The sequence below is a fragment of the Lissotriton vulgaris genome, chromosome 2_2, assembly GCF_964263255.1.
Source record: "Lissotriton vulgaris chromosome 2_2, aLisVul1.2, whole genome shotgun sequence".
Lineage (NCBI taxonomy): Eukaryota > Metazoa > Chordata > Amphibia > Caudata > Salamandridae > Lissotriton > Lissotriton vulgaris.
This window is the reverse complement of record NC_141688.1, coordinates 217,515,950-217,533,878: the sequence shown is the minus strand read 5'-3', so window position 1 is coordinate 217,533,878 and position 17,929 is coordinate 217,515,950. Positions and strand designations below refer to the sequence as shown.

Here is a 17,929-nt window from a genome sequence, read left to right as displayed (position 1 = left end):
TAAGGACACAGAAATAAAAAGTGAGCCAGGTCTTGCGGAGACATGTTGTCGCAGCCGCAAGCTGGCAACACTTGACCTCTGTGTGCTCCACTCGGCACAGCTAAAATCAAGTGGTAGAGACCAAATCGGAATCTGCTCAACAGAGAACGGTCGTATCTAGAAATATTCCATGATAAGTATGGTTCACAGAACACACATGTCTTTGTTAGTGTATGATTCCTAACACTGGACTTCTTCATCTCGGTGTCTTCCCTGACAAGTTGTCGCTTTAACATGAAAGTGTTTTTTACAAAATCAACATCATTCTTTGTAGCATGCTGTGGTGTTAGATATAAGTCCAATCTACCCAGGTCTTTGCAACAGTTTCTAATATAGTTCATCCAGGGTATTTTAAGATGTCCTTCCCAGGTGAGGGCTTCAGCGAGAATGCTATGCGTCAGGGGTATAAGTGCATTGCGCCAACAGTTTAGCCAACAGAGTAAAGGGTTTGCAGCAATTCTGTCTCCTAGGTACGGTGTGCCCAGTTCCTCATGTACAGAGATATTAGCGGTGCTTTTGGGTAAGCTCAGAACCTGTTTTAAAAAGTTATTTTCTAGTGTTACCAGGGCTTCTACTGATGAGAAACCCCACAGCTCGCTCCCATAACATGCCACCGCTACGCTTTTTGCCTGATATAGTTTCATTATAGCGGACACTGGGGTGTTACCTAATTTGCGTGCAAAGTCCAATATTCCGAAGTTGGTTCTTAATAACTCGCCTTTCTTTTTATTTATAGCAGGGCCCCAAGAAAGTTTGTGATCGAATAGTACTCCTAAATATGAAAATGTTTTTGTTAACGGTATGCTTTCTCCGTTGACTGAAAAGGGGTATCGTTTTTTGGGGGTTTTTCCAACCGTCCTAATAAAAGATTTGGAGTTATTAATATTCAGATCGCGTGAGGTCATGAATTGGAAGAAAGAATCCAACAACTTTTGAAGTCCTAATGCGGTTCTGGATATCAGAACGGCGTCGTCCGCATATAGTAGGACCGGCACCCCTGTTTTCCCAATACGAGGGTAATCTGTGTCAGTTTTTACCAAATGATCCTCGAGTCCATTGATGTACAAGTTAAAAAGAAAAGGTGCTAGAATACAGCCCTGTCTGACGCCCCGGTTAATATTAAACTCTCTCGTAACTTTCAGGTCTTTTGTGTACCGTACATTAGCACGTGTGTCATTATGTAGGTCGGCCAGGAAATTGATTAGGTTATTTTCCACACCCATATTATGCAAGATTTCCCATAGTTTGCTCCTCTCGACGCAGTCGAACGCCGAGGAAAGGTCCATAAAGGCCATATACAATGTTCCATCTCTGGCTTGGGTGTATTTACCACTTATTAGGTATAGATTCAGACACTGTGTAGTTGTTGCATGTCCCGGTCTGAATCCATACTGTGCTGGGGTCATTATGTTATTTTGTTTGGCCCAGGCATTCAGCCGGTTTAAAAGAACCCCTCCCACTACCTTCGCAACAGAATTTATCAGGGAGATTGGTCTATAGCAAACTGCTTTTGTTCTGTCGCCCTTTTTGTAAACCGGGACGATAGTGGATGCTCCCCAAGATTTAGGGGCTCCCACTTCAGCCCCGGCGTTAATGACAGATGTAAGGATTGGAGCCCACAAAGCGATGTTGGATTTAAATAGGTCTGGTGGAAGACCATCAGGGCCCGGTGCTTTGTTGCTAGAGAGACCAAGAATCCCTAGTTCAATTTCTTTAGTAGAGAAATGTAGAGGGCTGCTTTCAGGGAGATGAGGTAATTTTTTTGACTGTGGTGCTTCACTCTTAAAGATAGATCCAAAATGGGTGATCCAGTCATTCTCTGGTATGACTGTGCCGAGACTCTCAGCGGTCGGGTCGTCAAAAAGAGGTTTATTAATTATTTTCCAGAACTTTGAGCTATTGCCCAGAATAGAGGGGTCGAGCAAAGATTCCCATGTTTTAATTTTTATAGATTTTTTACATGAGGCAATTGCATTTTTGTAGTCTGCTCGGAGGGCCTTTACCAGTGCTAGATCTCTTGGTTTACTTTTGAGAGCAACCTTTAATTTGCGGTTGGCGGAAGAACAGGCATGATCAAACCATTGCGGGTGTTGAGCGGTTGATCCCTTGGCAGTTACAGTCAGAAATGTTTCTATCCTTCTGGACACTACTGCAAAGGCGGATAGAACGCATTCGGGTGAAGCAGAGTCTGTGGCACAGAGCTTAAGTTCGGGTTCACAGTCTTTGGCGATAATCTCATACAGCTTGTCACTATTTACCAGGTTCCATTTCAAGCGACGGTTGTTATTTACCGGCTTAAGTATCCCTGGATCCTTGATATTATTTTGGAGTGCGGAAGAGTCGCATTGTAGCTCGAGGTGTAAGGGGTTGTGATCACTATAAGTGCTCATGAGGATATCGAACTTAAGAACCTGTTGGGCCACACCTGCAGAAAGAAGGATATGGTCTATGATGGACCCTGACTCAGATCCTTTATATGAGGGATTTTCATAGGTGAAGGAGTCCTCTTTCAGAGATAGTGCCAAGGTCATATTCGTGGAATCCATTAAGGTGTTCAATTTTGATCCACGGTGGCAGTGTGTGAAATGAAGACCTGTTTTAAGATCACAGCCCAACGATCCCAAGGTTGTCAGGAGAGGGTTACCGCAAATATGCGTATTGAAGTCGCCGAGGAGTATTTTGTCCTGTGGTAATTTTGTCCAATTTTCAGCTAGACAATTTACAAGGTTGTCGATGTTACAGTCACTTGGGTTTGCAACAGAGTTATAGAAATTAATCAGCGTTATGACTTTTTTCTCCCTTGTGAGTGTAACGATCTGGATACTCCTGCTATCCAACTGCACATGATTAATCAGCATTTTAAGGGACAAACTGATAAATATTGCCAGGCCCCCCTTTGCCCTGCCACTAGGTGAAGGGGATGCGTGAACAAAGAAACTTTGGAATCCCTCGATGAAGGTGTTGCCATTTGTCAACCAGGTTTCTTGAAAACACAAAATGGTGTACTTCCTAACAAAGGCCACCCATGATGGGTCATCGATTTTAGAGGCCAGTCCAGCAATGTTCCAAGACAGAATTTTGATAGGGTTAGAAATAATCTCCTCTGATTTGAGTTCTGGGTTTATGTTGGAGAGGGAGCGCGGTTCTTGGATGGTCCCTGTCATATACTTAGACCTTGGGTTCTCAGGTAATAGATATGGTTGTAAAGCTATGTTCTTAGATGGACTACCTACTTCGTTCACTGACGGAGCATGAGCTTGGTGTGCTCAGGGACTGACTGTGTAGCTCGATGTCATTGTGGGGGTGGAATTTACTAAGCAGACTAGATGGGAGGTGGCTGTTTTCACTGCGTTAGTATCGTTTTCTGAGGGATTCCTTGCTTTAACAGAGAGAGTTTCAAGGAATGGGTCAGATGACAGTCAGTCAACCTCGTCTAAATGATCGTAGTTGTAAAGAACATCATATCTATTGGCAGTAGGAAACCCGTATTCCTCAAATTGTACAGTAGCAGGGTTATAGGCGTGGTAAAAACCGTGCCTTTGCCGTACAGCTGCTTCAATTGGTTGCTGGTTGTATACTTTGATTCCCCATGGGTGAGTGTATGGGTGGAGATCTAAACCTATTGGACTTTCAAGTCTGGGTAGGACAGGGGCCAGCCAGGGTTGGAAATTAGGCTGTGTCATATGCCGTCCTTCTTGAGTGTAGTTATATTTGGTTTTGTTCCTACGTGAATCTGAGCGGGCTGGATAGAAATAGCTTAATCCCATAGTCCTAATCAGGCTGTTTGTCCTCGGGCTCCTCCAATCTGCGATAAATTTTGCCGGTCCTAGATGTTTAAAGGTGACCACGATACAGTCACCATCTGTGGATTTGAAGCGAGTGCCCACCCACTCTACCCTTTTGACTTGGAGTATAGTACCTATTATATTTTGAGGGAGGGGCCTATGTGTAGAGAGCCATTGCATGACTTTGTTCTTCAATTCCTCCCGCGTTTCCTCCCTGTTATCGTCGACTTTGGGCACCCCAATCATGACTATCGTGTAGGGGTTGGCCTGTGGAGGAAGGTTAATATGTAATAGTGAACTTGTGGTGGTAGGTTTGGTAGGATGAGCTCCTATTTCTTTTAATTGAGTATTAGTTTTAGGGGACGCCGTGCAATTCTTGTTCTTTGGTGCACCTATGTTTGTATTAGGTGGATGTCCCTCTGTAGCCCACTCACTGGCCTCGTCATCCTCATCCATTTGATTATTTGGTTTATTGGTTGTAGGAGTCGTTGTGTTCACAGTGAGTTTGGGGACTATTTGAGACTTTATTGTTTGGTCTGTTGTGGGTAGGCCCTTTGATTGTGGTTTATTTTGTTTTCCTGTGTTCTTTACTGGGTTGCCAGTTTTTTTGGAATTTTTTACATTAAGTGTAGTTGATGAAGGAACAAAAAGAGAGGGCGTGTTAGTTGTGTTGAGCAATCTAAGAATACTGGAGGATATATCATTTTGGGTCCTCTCAAATTTACTCAAAGCCTTTTCTATGGCATCTATCTGTTGACTAATAGGTTGAAGAAGTGTTTTAATTAGAGTTTCAATCTCTCTCATGAAGGGGAAACTCAAGGTACTCTTCTTATCGATATGACCCGTTTCCTCATTAACTACAGGAGTTCCCGAATTGGACTTAGCTTTTCCGTCTGAGTCGTATAGATCTGGGGAGGTTGGAAGGGATCCCCCGCGTTTTGGTCCAGTGGGTTCCACTAGGCCTTTCTTCTGCCACATGTCTTTAAGTGATCGTTTGGGTTTACCAGAAGGTAGGTGGATTTTCCTCGTAGGGAGTTTGGTTCTAGGCTTCTTCCGTTTAATCTTTGGCGATTTATGTAATGTTGGTGGTTGTGATTCTGTTAAGACAATGACCGGTAGGGCATTTTCCTCGGTCCCAACTTTCGATAACAAGGGGATATCCATTGTCTGCTGGTCGTTTTTTGCGCTGTTAGATATGACCATGATACTGTTATCCTGATTATTAGCTAATGACTCCAAGGAAAAAGAGTTAGAGGGTTTTTCTTTAATGTGTGATCCAGGTAATTCCGAGAACGATTGTGTGAGTAGAGACTCCTGGGATGAGATAGTGTCATCCATATTTTGATCGTCATAGGTAGTATGAGAGGACAGGTCAGGGAAGCATAGATTAGGTGTCAAGGAGAGTCTCCTCTCAGTGTCCTGAATAGCATCCGCCACAACATTGATGGTTTTTTGAAGCATTTTATCTATGGCGGTTATGGTGGGCAAAGGTGTACTCACTGTTTTTAGTCTACTGGTAGATCTTGTCGCCATCGGTGTTTTAGTTGTTTTGGTCGTCGTTGAACAGTGGTTGCAGCCCCTTTGCTCTTCAAAGGTACTGGAGTGGGAAAATACTTAGGGTGGTAGCCCGTCCCGGCCGCCTCAGGCCCCTGAGGGCCACAGAGGGCCCGCCCTTTGCCCGGGCTTCGCCCCGGGCGTCCCGCTCGCGTCCCGCGACGCTGAGGGCTCTCGATTTTATTCAGCCCCTCCCGTCGCTTCTCCCGCGTCGGGGAACGCGCCGCCGCTAAGCCTGCTGGGAAACGTAGTCCCAAGGCGGCGGCGCGACTGGTGGCGGGATTCTGGCTCTGTTCTCCGGTCTGGCTGGCTGGCGTGCGTGGCTCTCCGTGTGCTGTCCTCTGCTCAGGCACACTTCGGTAAGGCTTTTGGGCGCTTTGTGATTTGCTGCTTCTCCCCACCGCTCCACCGAGGGCTCTCGATTTTATTCAGCCCCTCCCGTCGCTTCTCCCGCGTCGGGAAACGCGCCGCCGCTAAGCCTGCTGGGAAACGTAGTCCCAAGGCGGCGGCGCGACTGGTGGCGGGATTCTGGCTCTGTTCTCCGGTCTGGCTGGCTGGCGTGCGTGGCTCTCCGTGTGCTGTCCTCTGCTCAGGCACACTTCGGTAAGGCTTTTGGGCGCTTTGTGATTTGCTGCTTCTCCCCCTTTATTTGCTGCTTCTCCCCCAATAGACCCAATAGACTCAAGAGAAAAGATGATTGTCTCTTTATGGGGTTCTGGCTACAGATGAGTTAGTGACATATCGTTGGCAGACAAAAAACTTCTTATTGCACGTGTATATAATTCAGAGATATCATTAGGATTGACCCACAGCACAAACGGTAAGCACCACTGTGGAAAGTCTGAAAAAAACAGACTCTAGAATTTCTATCACTGAAATTTCCACTTGGAAACAATTTTGATTTTTTCCCCCTGTGTAGTGTCTAGTTATGGGTTTGGTGAAATCAGACGAACCACTTGATATTACAATATTTACTAAACCCAATGAATGCTTTCCAGATGCCGTCAATGTAAATTTTTCTGTCACTCATCACGAATGTTGTCATGTTATGTCTAATTTGTTATACACTACAAATATTGCCAATATAGCTATGGCAGTTATTCGTCGCAAATGTAGTCACTGTACCTGTCTATGTTAAACATACCACAAGTTTGTCAATTCCTATTTCCCTGTTCATCATAAGTTGTGGTCATGTATCTGTCCAATTTATACATTAAACATGGATCTTTCCTTGTTGTCCATCACAATAGTTATCAGTGTACCTGTCCAGGTTAAACATTTCAAATGGTGTCATTGTACCACTGCCTACTGCTCATCACAATTGTGGTCCTAACCATGTTATACACTGACAGATGTCATCAAGATGCTTTTTCTTGTGGCTTGTCATGAGCATTGTGACGTTACAAATGTTGATAATACATCACAGATATTGTCCAAGTACCTATTTATGTTACTATAATGACACACACCTCCTGGCCCTGTTCTATATTCCTCCCTTGTTCCATGCCTGATAATTCTTATTCTTATTTCATGTTTTTACAGATTTGACTTGTCGAACAGGGATTCTTTTTTTGACACCAAAACTCGAAGCACGATTGTAAGTACTTCCCTTCACAGCCCGAGTTGTTTTCTGTGGTCGGTGTGGTGTTAATTGTCTCCCAGTTGTCTCCAATTATCACTCCTGCCTTTCTTGAACTAGAAGGTGTTTCACTGCAACTAACGCAGTTAATTATCAATTGTCGTAATAATAACAACCAAGTAGAAAGTGTTACACAACTCCCACATAGATCTGCAGTGTCGATGAGCGTCGGGAGTATCAGCGACTGCTCCTGGACGGCTACTTCTGACCTCTCACTACTTCTAGTGACCCCTGGCCTCTGGGGTGGGAAAAACACCGCCAAGAACAGATTGTAAACATGGTTCTCATAGGCACTGACCTGCGGTTTCCACTGAACAAGGAGCATGAGGTTCCCTTTCTGTAAAGTCTGTAAAATAAAAAAAACTCTGCAGTGCAATTTTCTTTCTACTGACTAAGCAATTAAGCGTTGGCTAAACCAATATAGATCGACTATGAGAGCTATTGGCTGTGGCAGTGTTCTGTAGTAATGCCGTACAACAGCGCAGATGCTTTGCAGTGTGTGTAGAACTCATTTTTAGAAGCGCTCTGACGCACCCAGAGCTAATGTGCTTTTTTTAAAGTACATTAGCGTTGAATGCATCATAGCCTGTTTATTAATATTTCTAGCCATGCTGCCCAGAAGCTACACTGCTTTACAGCAGCACTGCTATACAGCATGGCAGATTATTATAAGTCGGCGATTCCCATGCTGTTCAGCATGAGCAAAGGCAATGGCAGAGCCAGCAATCTCAAAGGCGAGTCCTATTAGCTTTGCTAATGCTTGTTCGGTCCAGGCACAACACTCTTATGATATGAAGCAAATCAATAAATCTCCCCATGCATTAAAAAGAAAAAGTATGACATTTAGCAAAAAATCCTATCACTTAAAGTTAGCAATTGCACCTAAGTACTTGTCTTAGTGAAAATACATTTGGAAACAGATAACATCTGTAGTTACAGTAAAATCAGATAAAATCTGTTGTCAAAGAAGGAAAGCTATTTTGTGGTAGCATGGTTTAGCAAAATGTAGTTACAAATGGCAAGTGGTTCAACAAGCAAGACAGGGAAGAAGAAAAAAATAACAGTAGTACCTCAATAATTGCTGAATAAGCAAAAGGGCAGCTATCCAGCTGAAGCAATGAGTACTTGGTTCATGCTCCAGCTAAAAGAAGAGGTAGTGAAGCCAGCATGCAGTGGCCAATTAAGAGGCAGCAAACAAGAGTGACGATAAAGGCAACAAAGGTTAACCGATTGTCGGGCACCAAGCCCCTTCTTGCCCACAATATCGCTTGCGAACAGAGCACATGTCCTAAAAATTAAATAAAGATAAAAATATTTTTAGCAAGATGATGCCACAATTCATTATTATAATGAAACAAACATTGTTCCTGAACAAAACTCACAAGTAATCATACATCAAAATGTATTGACTATGATAAGGAATAATTTAAGCAATTGTCATAGTTCATATTTACTATAAATGATAATTACACACTTAAATAGTGCATGACTACCCGGAGGCATCTCGGCGCTTGTACGAATACCGCCAAGGAACCCTTCCTGGCCTTTCCCTGTGAGGAGCCCACTCCTGGGCACCCCCAAGGTGAAGTCAGGCATCCTCAGCGTTGTAGGGGCCGTTGTGGAGATTAAGCAAGCTATTGCCCAGAGGTGCAGAGTGGGACCCATGATTAGAGTAGGCACTGAGTCGAGAATGATCAGCTCCGGGGAAATTGAGCCCAAGACCCGCAGAGGTGGGAATTGTACCCTGGTCCCAGGCTAGTCCTCTGCATCAGGGTATGCCACTCTAACCATTGAGCCACACTTCTCCACTATATGAGCCTTACGCATTAATACAGGTAGAGAAAACAAATGTACTTTTCTTCAATTTGGTTTGCATCTCATGGTAATCTGTTACTACATTCTCTTTAATGTACACACTAGGTAAGTGATCAAATCATGACTGTATATGGTAAACATTGTTGGGTCACAGTATTGTTCTGTGTTTTGTGACATTATATCCTGAGTTAAACAAATGCATAGATTTTCAAGTCAGCACCCTAGTTAAAATCAAGGTGCTAGCAAAAATAGACATTTCCCTTGATAAGAAATTGCTATGTTGTTGTATTAATCATGCACTGGCTATGGGAGTTCTTAACTCCACCGGTTACAATTTTTGTGATGTAATTAGGGTCAAGTTCAAGTGAAATCACTACCTGTTTTAAATTAGAGTATAAGGACATATGATGTCACATCCTGTGATGGCATTAAGGTCAAAAGGTGTGTAATGTCACTTCTAAAAGAAGAGGTTTTCTATCCCTGTACTGGCTTCGTACTCTTGTTACTCTGTTCCCGAACGTGTGCAGTTCCCTTGGATAAATCTTTTGTCTGTAGTTAAGCCAAAAGCAAATATTGACTCTGCATTACTGGCAAAACAGAGGGAGAGGCCTTGTCGGCTCAGTTCATCCTCCTTGCAGAAATCTCCCCGGATGGTTTGGCGATTTGCAAGACTCACCTGACGCAAGCGACTCTAATAGAAAAGAACCTGCCTAAAATAGGACATTGGGCAATGAATGGCAAGCCGATTAAAAAAGTAGCTGAATACGTGAAGGAATTAATAAATAAATATATCTCTGCAGCACAGCTAACAGCTAAGGCCTTGATTATGAGTGCCTCCTTAATACGGGGTGCCTGCGCGAAGCTCGTAGTAATAATGGATGCATTAAATATTAATTATATTAATATGTACCTTGAGGATCTCTCACCCCTTAAGATTGCAGCAGGTGAAACCGGCCGAAATTAAACAGTGTCGCTTTAGAATAGGGGTAGCAATACATACATGCAGGACCAATCTGTATTACAGCGGGAATGCATAAGCAATCGCAGCCTCTTCTGTAATACCAAAGTGCCCCAGTGGGACAGAATCAGGCACACACACCTGTTGTGCACCCAGGCACTGTAAGTAATACAGTCCCTATTGATTTCTGTACCCTGGGGTGTCAGAACTCATACAATGGGATATATCGCATGAAATCCTCAGGGCACTCATAACTGAGGAATGTGCGCCTGGTTGTGCTTCCTTTTAGCAGGGGAAGTATATAATCATTAAAAAGTACTGTTTTAAGAAACACCCGAAAAAGTCCTGCTTTGGCGTCTGATACTGGAAAATACTGATGCTCTTCACAGCCTTTCAAAACTTAAATTCCCTCTCATCATTGTGCACACAAAGGTTCCATATTGTGGCCCTGTGCCTGTCAATGTACCTACATGTTTTTCCCATGTAGGTATTATGATAGGATTTACTGTAGAGAGCATAATGAATTCAGCTACCACCATTGTCATGTAAAGCGTATTTGTAAAGCACGATCCGCCACAAGGGTATTCCGCCGTTGTGCAGGAGTGTGTGCCTAGCCATGCCTATGGCAGGTTGGTTAATTGAAAATCCAGGCCTTCATCTTCTTGCGAAATTCAAGAAGAGACGAGGCAGCCCTGATGTGGAGTGGGGGGTTCCATGCTTTAAGAGCACCTGTCTTCCTGATCTAGGTCTGTGTGTAGATGGGGTATGAGTGAGTAGGAGTCCTGCGGAGTGGCAGTGTATGGTTGGTTGGTGGCGGTAGCGTGCCTTGAATGTAGGTATGTAAGCGGAGTTTTAAATAAGCACATTTGAAATGTGGTGTGATGAGTTCAGGGGGGCAGACTGATGATGAGTCTGGGTTATCTGTAGTCTTCTGGTGAGTTGCTAGATGATCCTGGCGTACAGGTTGTTTGTATACTCCAGTCACTAATGCGCGAGTGATATTTTTTTCTAGTATTGCTTCGGTCCGAATCGAAAAACTTCCTCAGCATCCTAAGGGTGTACAAGCAGGATGCAGTGATGGGGTGACTTGTACGGTCATGTTCAGTTTTCTGTTGATGGCGATTCTACGGTTCTGGCAAGGGTGCTAGGTGTGGGTGTGGGTGTGAGTGTGTCCTGCTACTAGTTTGAGTCCTATGTTGAGGTGTTCTTGTCATAGATCATTACTTCTGTTTGCGTTGTTGAGCTTTCAAGAGTAGGCGTTCCACCAGTTAGAGTCTTCGGTCATGCAAGCAGTGAACGTGTTTTATGTGTTGGGGGTCTTGTCTGAGAGGGAGAGTTGATTATTGCCTGTGTGGGAGAGGGGGTTAATGTTATCTGTGTGGATGACATTGGCTAGAGAAAGTACAGCAGTCTTATTTAGAACTTTATGAAAAGTACGCCATCCATCTGGACGAAGGAAGACATCGCCATCACAGAGGCTCTTTACAATGTAAAAAACGTTTGGTAGACGGCCACCATTGGTTTTGACAACCGGTCATAGATTTTTTTAGTTTTTCGGTAGAAAACTTCCAAGGGAGAGTTAGTTTCTGAAAAACAAAACCCTACTGACCCCTGAGAATTTCCTCCTAGAGTGTGGCCGTCATTTGTTTGCTGTACCTCACCAACACATTTAACTGGTGTGCTGTCCTTCCTCCGATGGCCCCAACTCAGTCTGACTGTTGGAGGCAGTATTGTATTGACGAAGCCCACTGGGCCTCCGTAGAAGATTTACTTAAGATCCACCCGTCTCTAGATGAGGTATCTGCGGCCGGGTACCAATGCACGTCTGCCATGGAGTGCCCAGTCCACGATACTCTGAATCAGGCCCTATGACTATTAAACATTTAATTAATTCCTCCTTCGTATCTCAGACTGTACTCTCTAATCTCTTGAATATTGTGATGTAAAACATGTGTTTCAAGGAACAGTCCTCTTACAGAGTTGCTTTGTATATTCATCCTGCATGAATATACAACTTGACAGACAGCGTCGGCTTTTTATCAAGAAACATGATGATGCCATGATGTTTACATGTCAGTCATGACATATTGAAGTTTCACAAAAAGTTATAAAATATCCCTTCCAGTGGATTAGCACTTAAAAATAAGAATCCCTTTTGACATATATATTTTTTTATGTTGTAAGAGTTTCTTGGTCGGAAGATAGTGCTCCGAATTTTCCTGGACCTGAAGTTAGAGACTATCATTTAGATTCTGGACCACCAATAAGGGTCCTCCAAAAACAGGAACATCTTTACGCCTCAGAAATGGATCTCAGAAAACAGGCAAAAGAGAAGTGTTGCTTTTAGAGTTTTGTAAAAATAGGGTTTTCTTTAAATTGATTTCTGTTTTCCATAAATGCAGTGCTTCAAAAGGTAAGTGCATTTAGGAAAGTATCAATTTACTCTTCCTTAATTCACATCTACGTACCTTAAAGATATATGTACTGCGTAGGTACATATAGGTGCAGTTAAAGGTCTGGAAAATGTAGACCTACCCGTCGATATTCTTTTCCATATTTGATCCTAGATATTGTGTTTCATCGATATTCTTGGGTCGATATTTAGGGTGCACACTCAGGAAGCCTATTCCCACTGTGGAAAATTGCTCTCAACACAATTCTGTACAAGAGGAATGGATCCGGATGTCCACAAACTGAGTGTATCGTTTTTTCCTCCACTTGGGAGAAACCCCCTGCCCCAGACCTCAACACATCTGTGCCTGGACCTGGACTCCCGATCCTGGAGGTGAAGGCCTATGGTTCTGACTGCAGTATATCTGTTTCTAGGCTGAGAGAGGGTCACGTGTGTAAATGTGTGAATGCCCGCAGTTGTACATGTTATTTTGCAATCACACATTAAAAGGCCAACCATTCCTCCCCACGACATGCAGGGTATTTACTCTTACAGGTTTCTACGCATTCCTAGTGGAGGAATCCGCATGCCTGAAGCTATTTATGCCTGCTACGAATCCTTTTGCGAAATGCTGACTAGTGTGAATGAATGAATACATTTTCTGTCCCATTACAACCAAAAATGCCTTTGTGCACCGAGCGCTGCTGGATGCTGGTGTGATGATTCCAGGCTGTAAACTATTAAGGGTGTCTGTGTAGTCTCGGACACGCATACTGTACTACCCTCCTTCAGCAGAGCTGCCGGATTCACTTCCATTGCCCTGAGTGACTAAAGTGTGTCTTTTCTCTTTTTCCCCTCCAATGTAGGTGTATGAAATATTGAAACGGACGACGTGTACGAAAGCCAAATATAGCATGGGTAAGAGCCTGGCGGCGAGCGAGGGGCAGCCCCACAGTCCTCGGGAAGTGTGATCAATGTCTAGAGTTTTAATTAAAGTGCTGGCCTCCTGACTGATGGCCCAGGCCACACTCCTGCTGTCTTTCTTCTCACCACACAGTCTGCAAGCTGCAAATCGAAGCTAATGCAGACAGCAGCTCAGACAAGCTTTGGTTGATTGTGGACTGGACTGTGTGTGACTCGGGGAGCTACACCTGTGGCTGCAAAGAGGCACTGACTAGGAGACAATTTATATTTTTAGGGTGTCAGAAGAGTAGAAGATGTGACGAGGCAGTGGGAGCATCCGTAGTAACATATCTATTACTGTCAGAAATATTCAATTCGCCTCCACTACGAGATGATGTGATGCCTCATCATAGAGACTAAGAATACAAGTATACAAGTGTTAAGTGTTCATTGATTTGAAAGTTTTCAAGGAGGGGAATGAATCATGAGCACGGTGGGTGTGATTGGCTCCCGGGTAAGATATTGAACGCACAGTTATTAATAGTGTGATAATCCAAATGCCACTCAACTCTGCAGCTGCTGATGGCCATTCCTCTACACATCCTAACCCCCAACTCAGGCCCAAACCTATGGATCAGGCATTATCATAGGGCATTAATAGTTGTTAATATGCTCAACAGAGGATATGGATTCATTGCGTGTATTCTAGATGCCAGATAAACTCAATCCATACATTGTATAATAAATTTACAAAATGTCATATCCGAGAGATTGGGGTTATCCATGGTCTAAAACAAACTTTATTCATTATTTAAAATGTATTGTTTGTTCCTTGGAAACACCGCACATGGGCTCTTGTTTTCCCTAAATTCACAGCATGTCAAGTTCCATAACCCTTCACAGGGTAAGTCACAGTTCTGTGGGGCCTAGCGGATACAATTTCTCACTGCTAGTTCAAGCAACTACCTCCTTTGATTCACAATTTACAGTCACAGGCACAGTGCCACACTGGGATCTGTTTGCTGTTGTGGTGAGGGTACAAGACTCAACATGCATGTTTCAGGAAGTTTCATGTCATGCCGCAGTCCCCTCACTCCCAAACATTCCCCTGCAGCCAGAGCACCCCCTACCCTCTGGCACCAGCTCCCTCCACACTCTGCCTCCCATGACTTCGCCAACATCAAACCCATTCATCTTGCAGGCAAAAATCATGTACTTTTTGAATTTTATGTGATGCAAAATCTACACAATTTCTCTATATTTTCGGTTATATGATTTGGCTTACTTTTTGTGTGCTCAAAAGAGTCTTCCGAGACACATGCAGGAGGAAATGTATGTCCCAACCCCAAAGGGCCAAAGGGGGGCAGAGTTGGTACCAAGAACCCCCTAAAGATTGTTATATGGTAATAAGCGCGTTGTTGCAGTGTCATTCTAGGGTAACTCATTTGATTGGCTGAATATCTGTATCATTCCCCCACAAACATGGGTCCTCATACAGCCATAACCGTCATGATGCAAAGGGATGCAAACAAAAAACAAGAGTTTGAGCTCTTTTTGTAGAAAGCCTGTGTGTGTTTAGCAGTGTTTTGTGTATCATTAACTGGGCACTATGTGGCAAGAAGGACAGTGTATTCGTTAGGAGTGTGGCATTTGTTGTGTAAAGGATGTGTACATTTGCTGTAAACTAACACCTAGAGAAGGGTACATGGGTGTAGAGCGACAGATTAAAGGAGCACTGCTATTATTCCAAAAACAATTAAGAAGCGGAACCATTTTATAAATGGTCCAAACTTAAAGAAAAAGAAGGAAGCATAAAGCTAGGAATATGTTATTTCGTCTCGTGTGGCAGTGCGTGTGCCAGCTACATTCACAGTCTCCAGTTTCGTTGTTGCCGGTGCATGTAGGCCCGGATCTTCCTCACTACTCGTTGGTTGTGCACATCTGATGCTGCTTCTGCCACAATTTGTGGGCTCCCTGTGCAGGCGACGCTACAGCCGTCACGCTATGTGTGCGCATACCTTCTCGGGTAATAATGCTGACAACAGGGGTGTCCAAGTAAGTCCAGGAGAGTCGCATCCCTGGAAGATATTTTAAGATTGCCACTAACCTATGTAAATGAGTTTAATTTACATTCAATCTAAATCTGTGTTCTGTATCATATACATTTTGTAATCCACCTGGACATATGTTGGGCATCCGCTGTTCCTGTGTATCCGATACAGGAAGAACTGCTTCTGTTGTGCTGTTTTTATACTTGGAACAGACACCATGGCTTTTGTGACATTTTTTGAAGAAGACCTTATGCAAATAGTCTATCTAAGACAACTTTAGCACTCTTGTGCCTATTAGTTAATGAGATAATTCGCGAGCATAAATGTGTAAAGCCGTTATATTTCAAGTCATCCTGTAAGGAGCGTGAATCGGCAGACACTATGCCAGTCATTCAGTGCACCAGGTACGCAGGAACAGTGTGATAACAGAGTTTGTGGGCCTCAGTTCACCTTCACCAGCTGAAGAAACTACTTGTGCTAGGTGTTCAGAATATTTACAAGAGCGATGCACCATGTGACAGGTACACCAGGCCACAACAGGGCGGAAGCAACACTAATATCTCCACGGACGTAGTGAAACATTGTGACAAAACCACTGCTAACCTCATCAACTGTATAGGAGTGCGACTGTCACTCCAATGCCTATGCATGTATTGAAACAGTATGGCAGCGGCAGTCCTATCGGCAGGAGAATGCGCGTGCATATACGAATGTGTGACTCCTGCAGCCTAAACTGTCATGAAGCATTGGCACAGTGGATAGTTGCCATGGCCCCTATCTTCTCTCTGGGGAACTGAACTTTATATATCACCTCTGTCTAGTCTACTTTTCTTTCTAAATAACTCTCTCTCTCTGCCTACTGTTACCTCTAACTCTGGCTCCAGTGCTTACTTTGTAAAAGAATGAATGCTCAGAAGCCGGCGGCCGGTGCAGGAAAAGGCCAGCGGGCCGAATACCAAAGCTGAGTAGTCTGAAGTTCACCTCAGGCCTAATCCACTTTCCCACGCTCCTGCCCCTTTATCCCGCTCTTGCAGGTTCCTGCTTCATCCCTTTGTGACGTTCTTCCTTCTTTCCCTTCCTTAGTCTTTCTGCTTTGTGTGTTGTTCCCTCACCTGCTATCAGCATCGCTTGGCTACAAATAGGTAATAGAATACAAATGTGTTCCATCCAAGGGCCCCAAAATCGTCCACAAAAAGTATTACACACACCAGCTGTGCCGAAAACAAGTGATAGGAGAAATACCTAAAGAAATCAAAAATGTAAAACAACGTTTTGGGTTGTCTTTTAACATTGTGCATTTCTTCCTTGTACATCATTGTAGAGAGCTGCGGTGGTTTGCACTAAGGCTGATTAGACATGGCTGTGATTCAGTGGCAGCCGCCACATACAAAAGGTGGGGGTGGGGGGATCCGTGGGAGGGTGAGCGTGGGGAGGGAGGAGTCTAATCATTTAAAAAAAAGGAAGACATTTAACTTAAGTTGCCGGGTGCGTCCTGCATCGCGCCTAGTGTTTCCTTTACCTTGTCCCAGCAGGCCACTGTAACGAAGATTGAGGGGGCCTCCCTGCACGGTGTGAAGAGGGGCCCCCATCCGGGCTCTATCAGGAGCTCTTTGTCGAGAGTTTAGTGTCGAGGGGGCGCCCTGGAGCTTGTAATGTAAATTGATACTTGTATAGCGCACTACTCACCCGCAAGGGTCTCAAGGCGCTTGTACGAATACCGCTGTGGAACCCATCCTGGCTTTCCCTGTGAGGCGTCCACTCCTGGGCACCCCCAAGGTGGGGGCCAGGCATCCTTAGCGTTGTGGAGGCCGTTGTGGAGATTACGCAAGCTATTGCCCAGAGTTGCAGAGTGGGACTCCATGATTGGAATAGGCACCGAGGCGAGAATTATCAGGTCCGTGGAATTTTTAGCCCAAGACCCGCCCCGGCTAGACCTCTGCATCAGGGTCTGCCGCTCTAATCATTGAGCCACACTTCTCCACTTAGGGTCCCCCTGCCCCTGCAGCAGACACTGAGGCTGCATCAGATTCCCTGTCCAATCAGAGCGGGGACTAGCCTGAGCGGGCTGGAATAACGCTCCGCTACAGGTCTGGGAGTCTGTGGGGCTTTCTGCAGCCCGGCTGCTCTATGCAGCCGGTTTAGAGAAACCTAAGTGCTCATGTGTGTTTTGGTCAGCCTGAGACGGTCACCTAAACACATATGCGAATTTAGAAATTACACAAAGCACTCCTACTCTCTACCATGCCCCGACCCACTCCTCCCGGCCCACGCTGGCTGAACCAGCTGCTTAAAAATAAAACGATAATGAAATATTCTTTTATTTTTTTGTGTGGTTGTTTTCAATGTGGGGCCTTCAGTGAGATAAGGTGCACTCTAAATGCACTACTGGCTGCTGTGTGAATCTCGGGTGTGGCCTACCCGGGTCATTGCGCCCCTCTGCTCAGCCACGTTCTAATTCGAGGTGACGCTTCCCTGCTGCAGAAATCCACACCAGCGCCCTGCTTCTCAGCAGTTTACTCTGAAGCCTGGCAAACATCCGACCATGAATACAGGTGCAAAATAATAAGTTCAGGGCTCCAAAGTTTATTTTAGGAGCCAACTGCAGGTCCTTTAAATGCCGTGGCGGTCAAATACTAAGGCTGCCTGGTCTTTATTGCAACTCGTGCCTCTCTCTAAAACGCTCAACACTTCCTGTCCTTTTAATCCTGCTTTTTTACCGGGATCTTTTTTTAATCTCCTTTCTCTTCCTGTCACTGTTTTCTTATTTTCACTTCCTGTTTCGGACTCTCTCTT

General features: G+C 44.5%; 1 protein-coding gene across 3 annotated transcripts in view; it reads left to right on the top strand.

Moving 5' to 3' along the window:
• The window catches only part of LOC147729263 (anoctamin-1-like), a 921,928-nt gene that overhangs the window by 672,232 nt on the left and 231,767 nt on the right, over positions 1-17,929 (top strand). For all 3 annotated transcript variants that reach the window (XM_086959573.1, XM_086959572.1, XM_086959574.1), the window contains 2 exons: positions 6,921-6,975; positions 13,049-13,100. In XM_086959573.1, the coding sequence (XP_086815699.1) occupies positions 6,921-6,975; positions 13,049-13,100 (107 nt within the window). The remainder of the gene's footprint in view (positions 1-6,920; positions 6,976-13,048; positions 13,101-17,929) is intronic.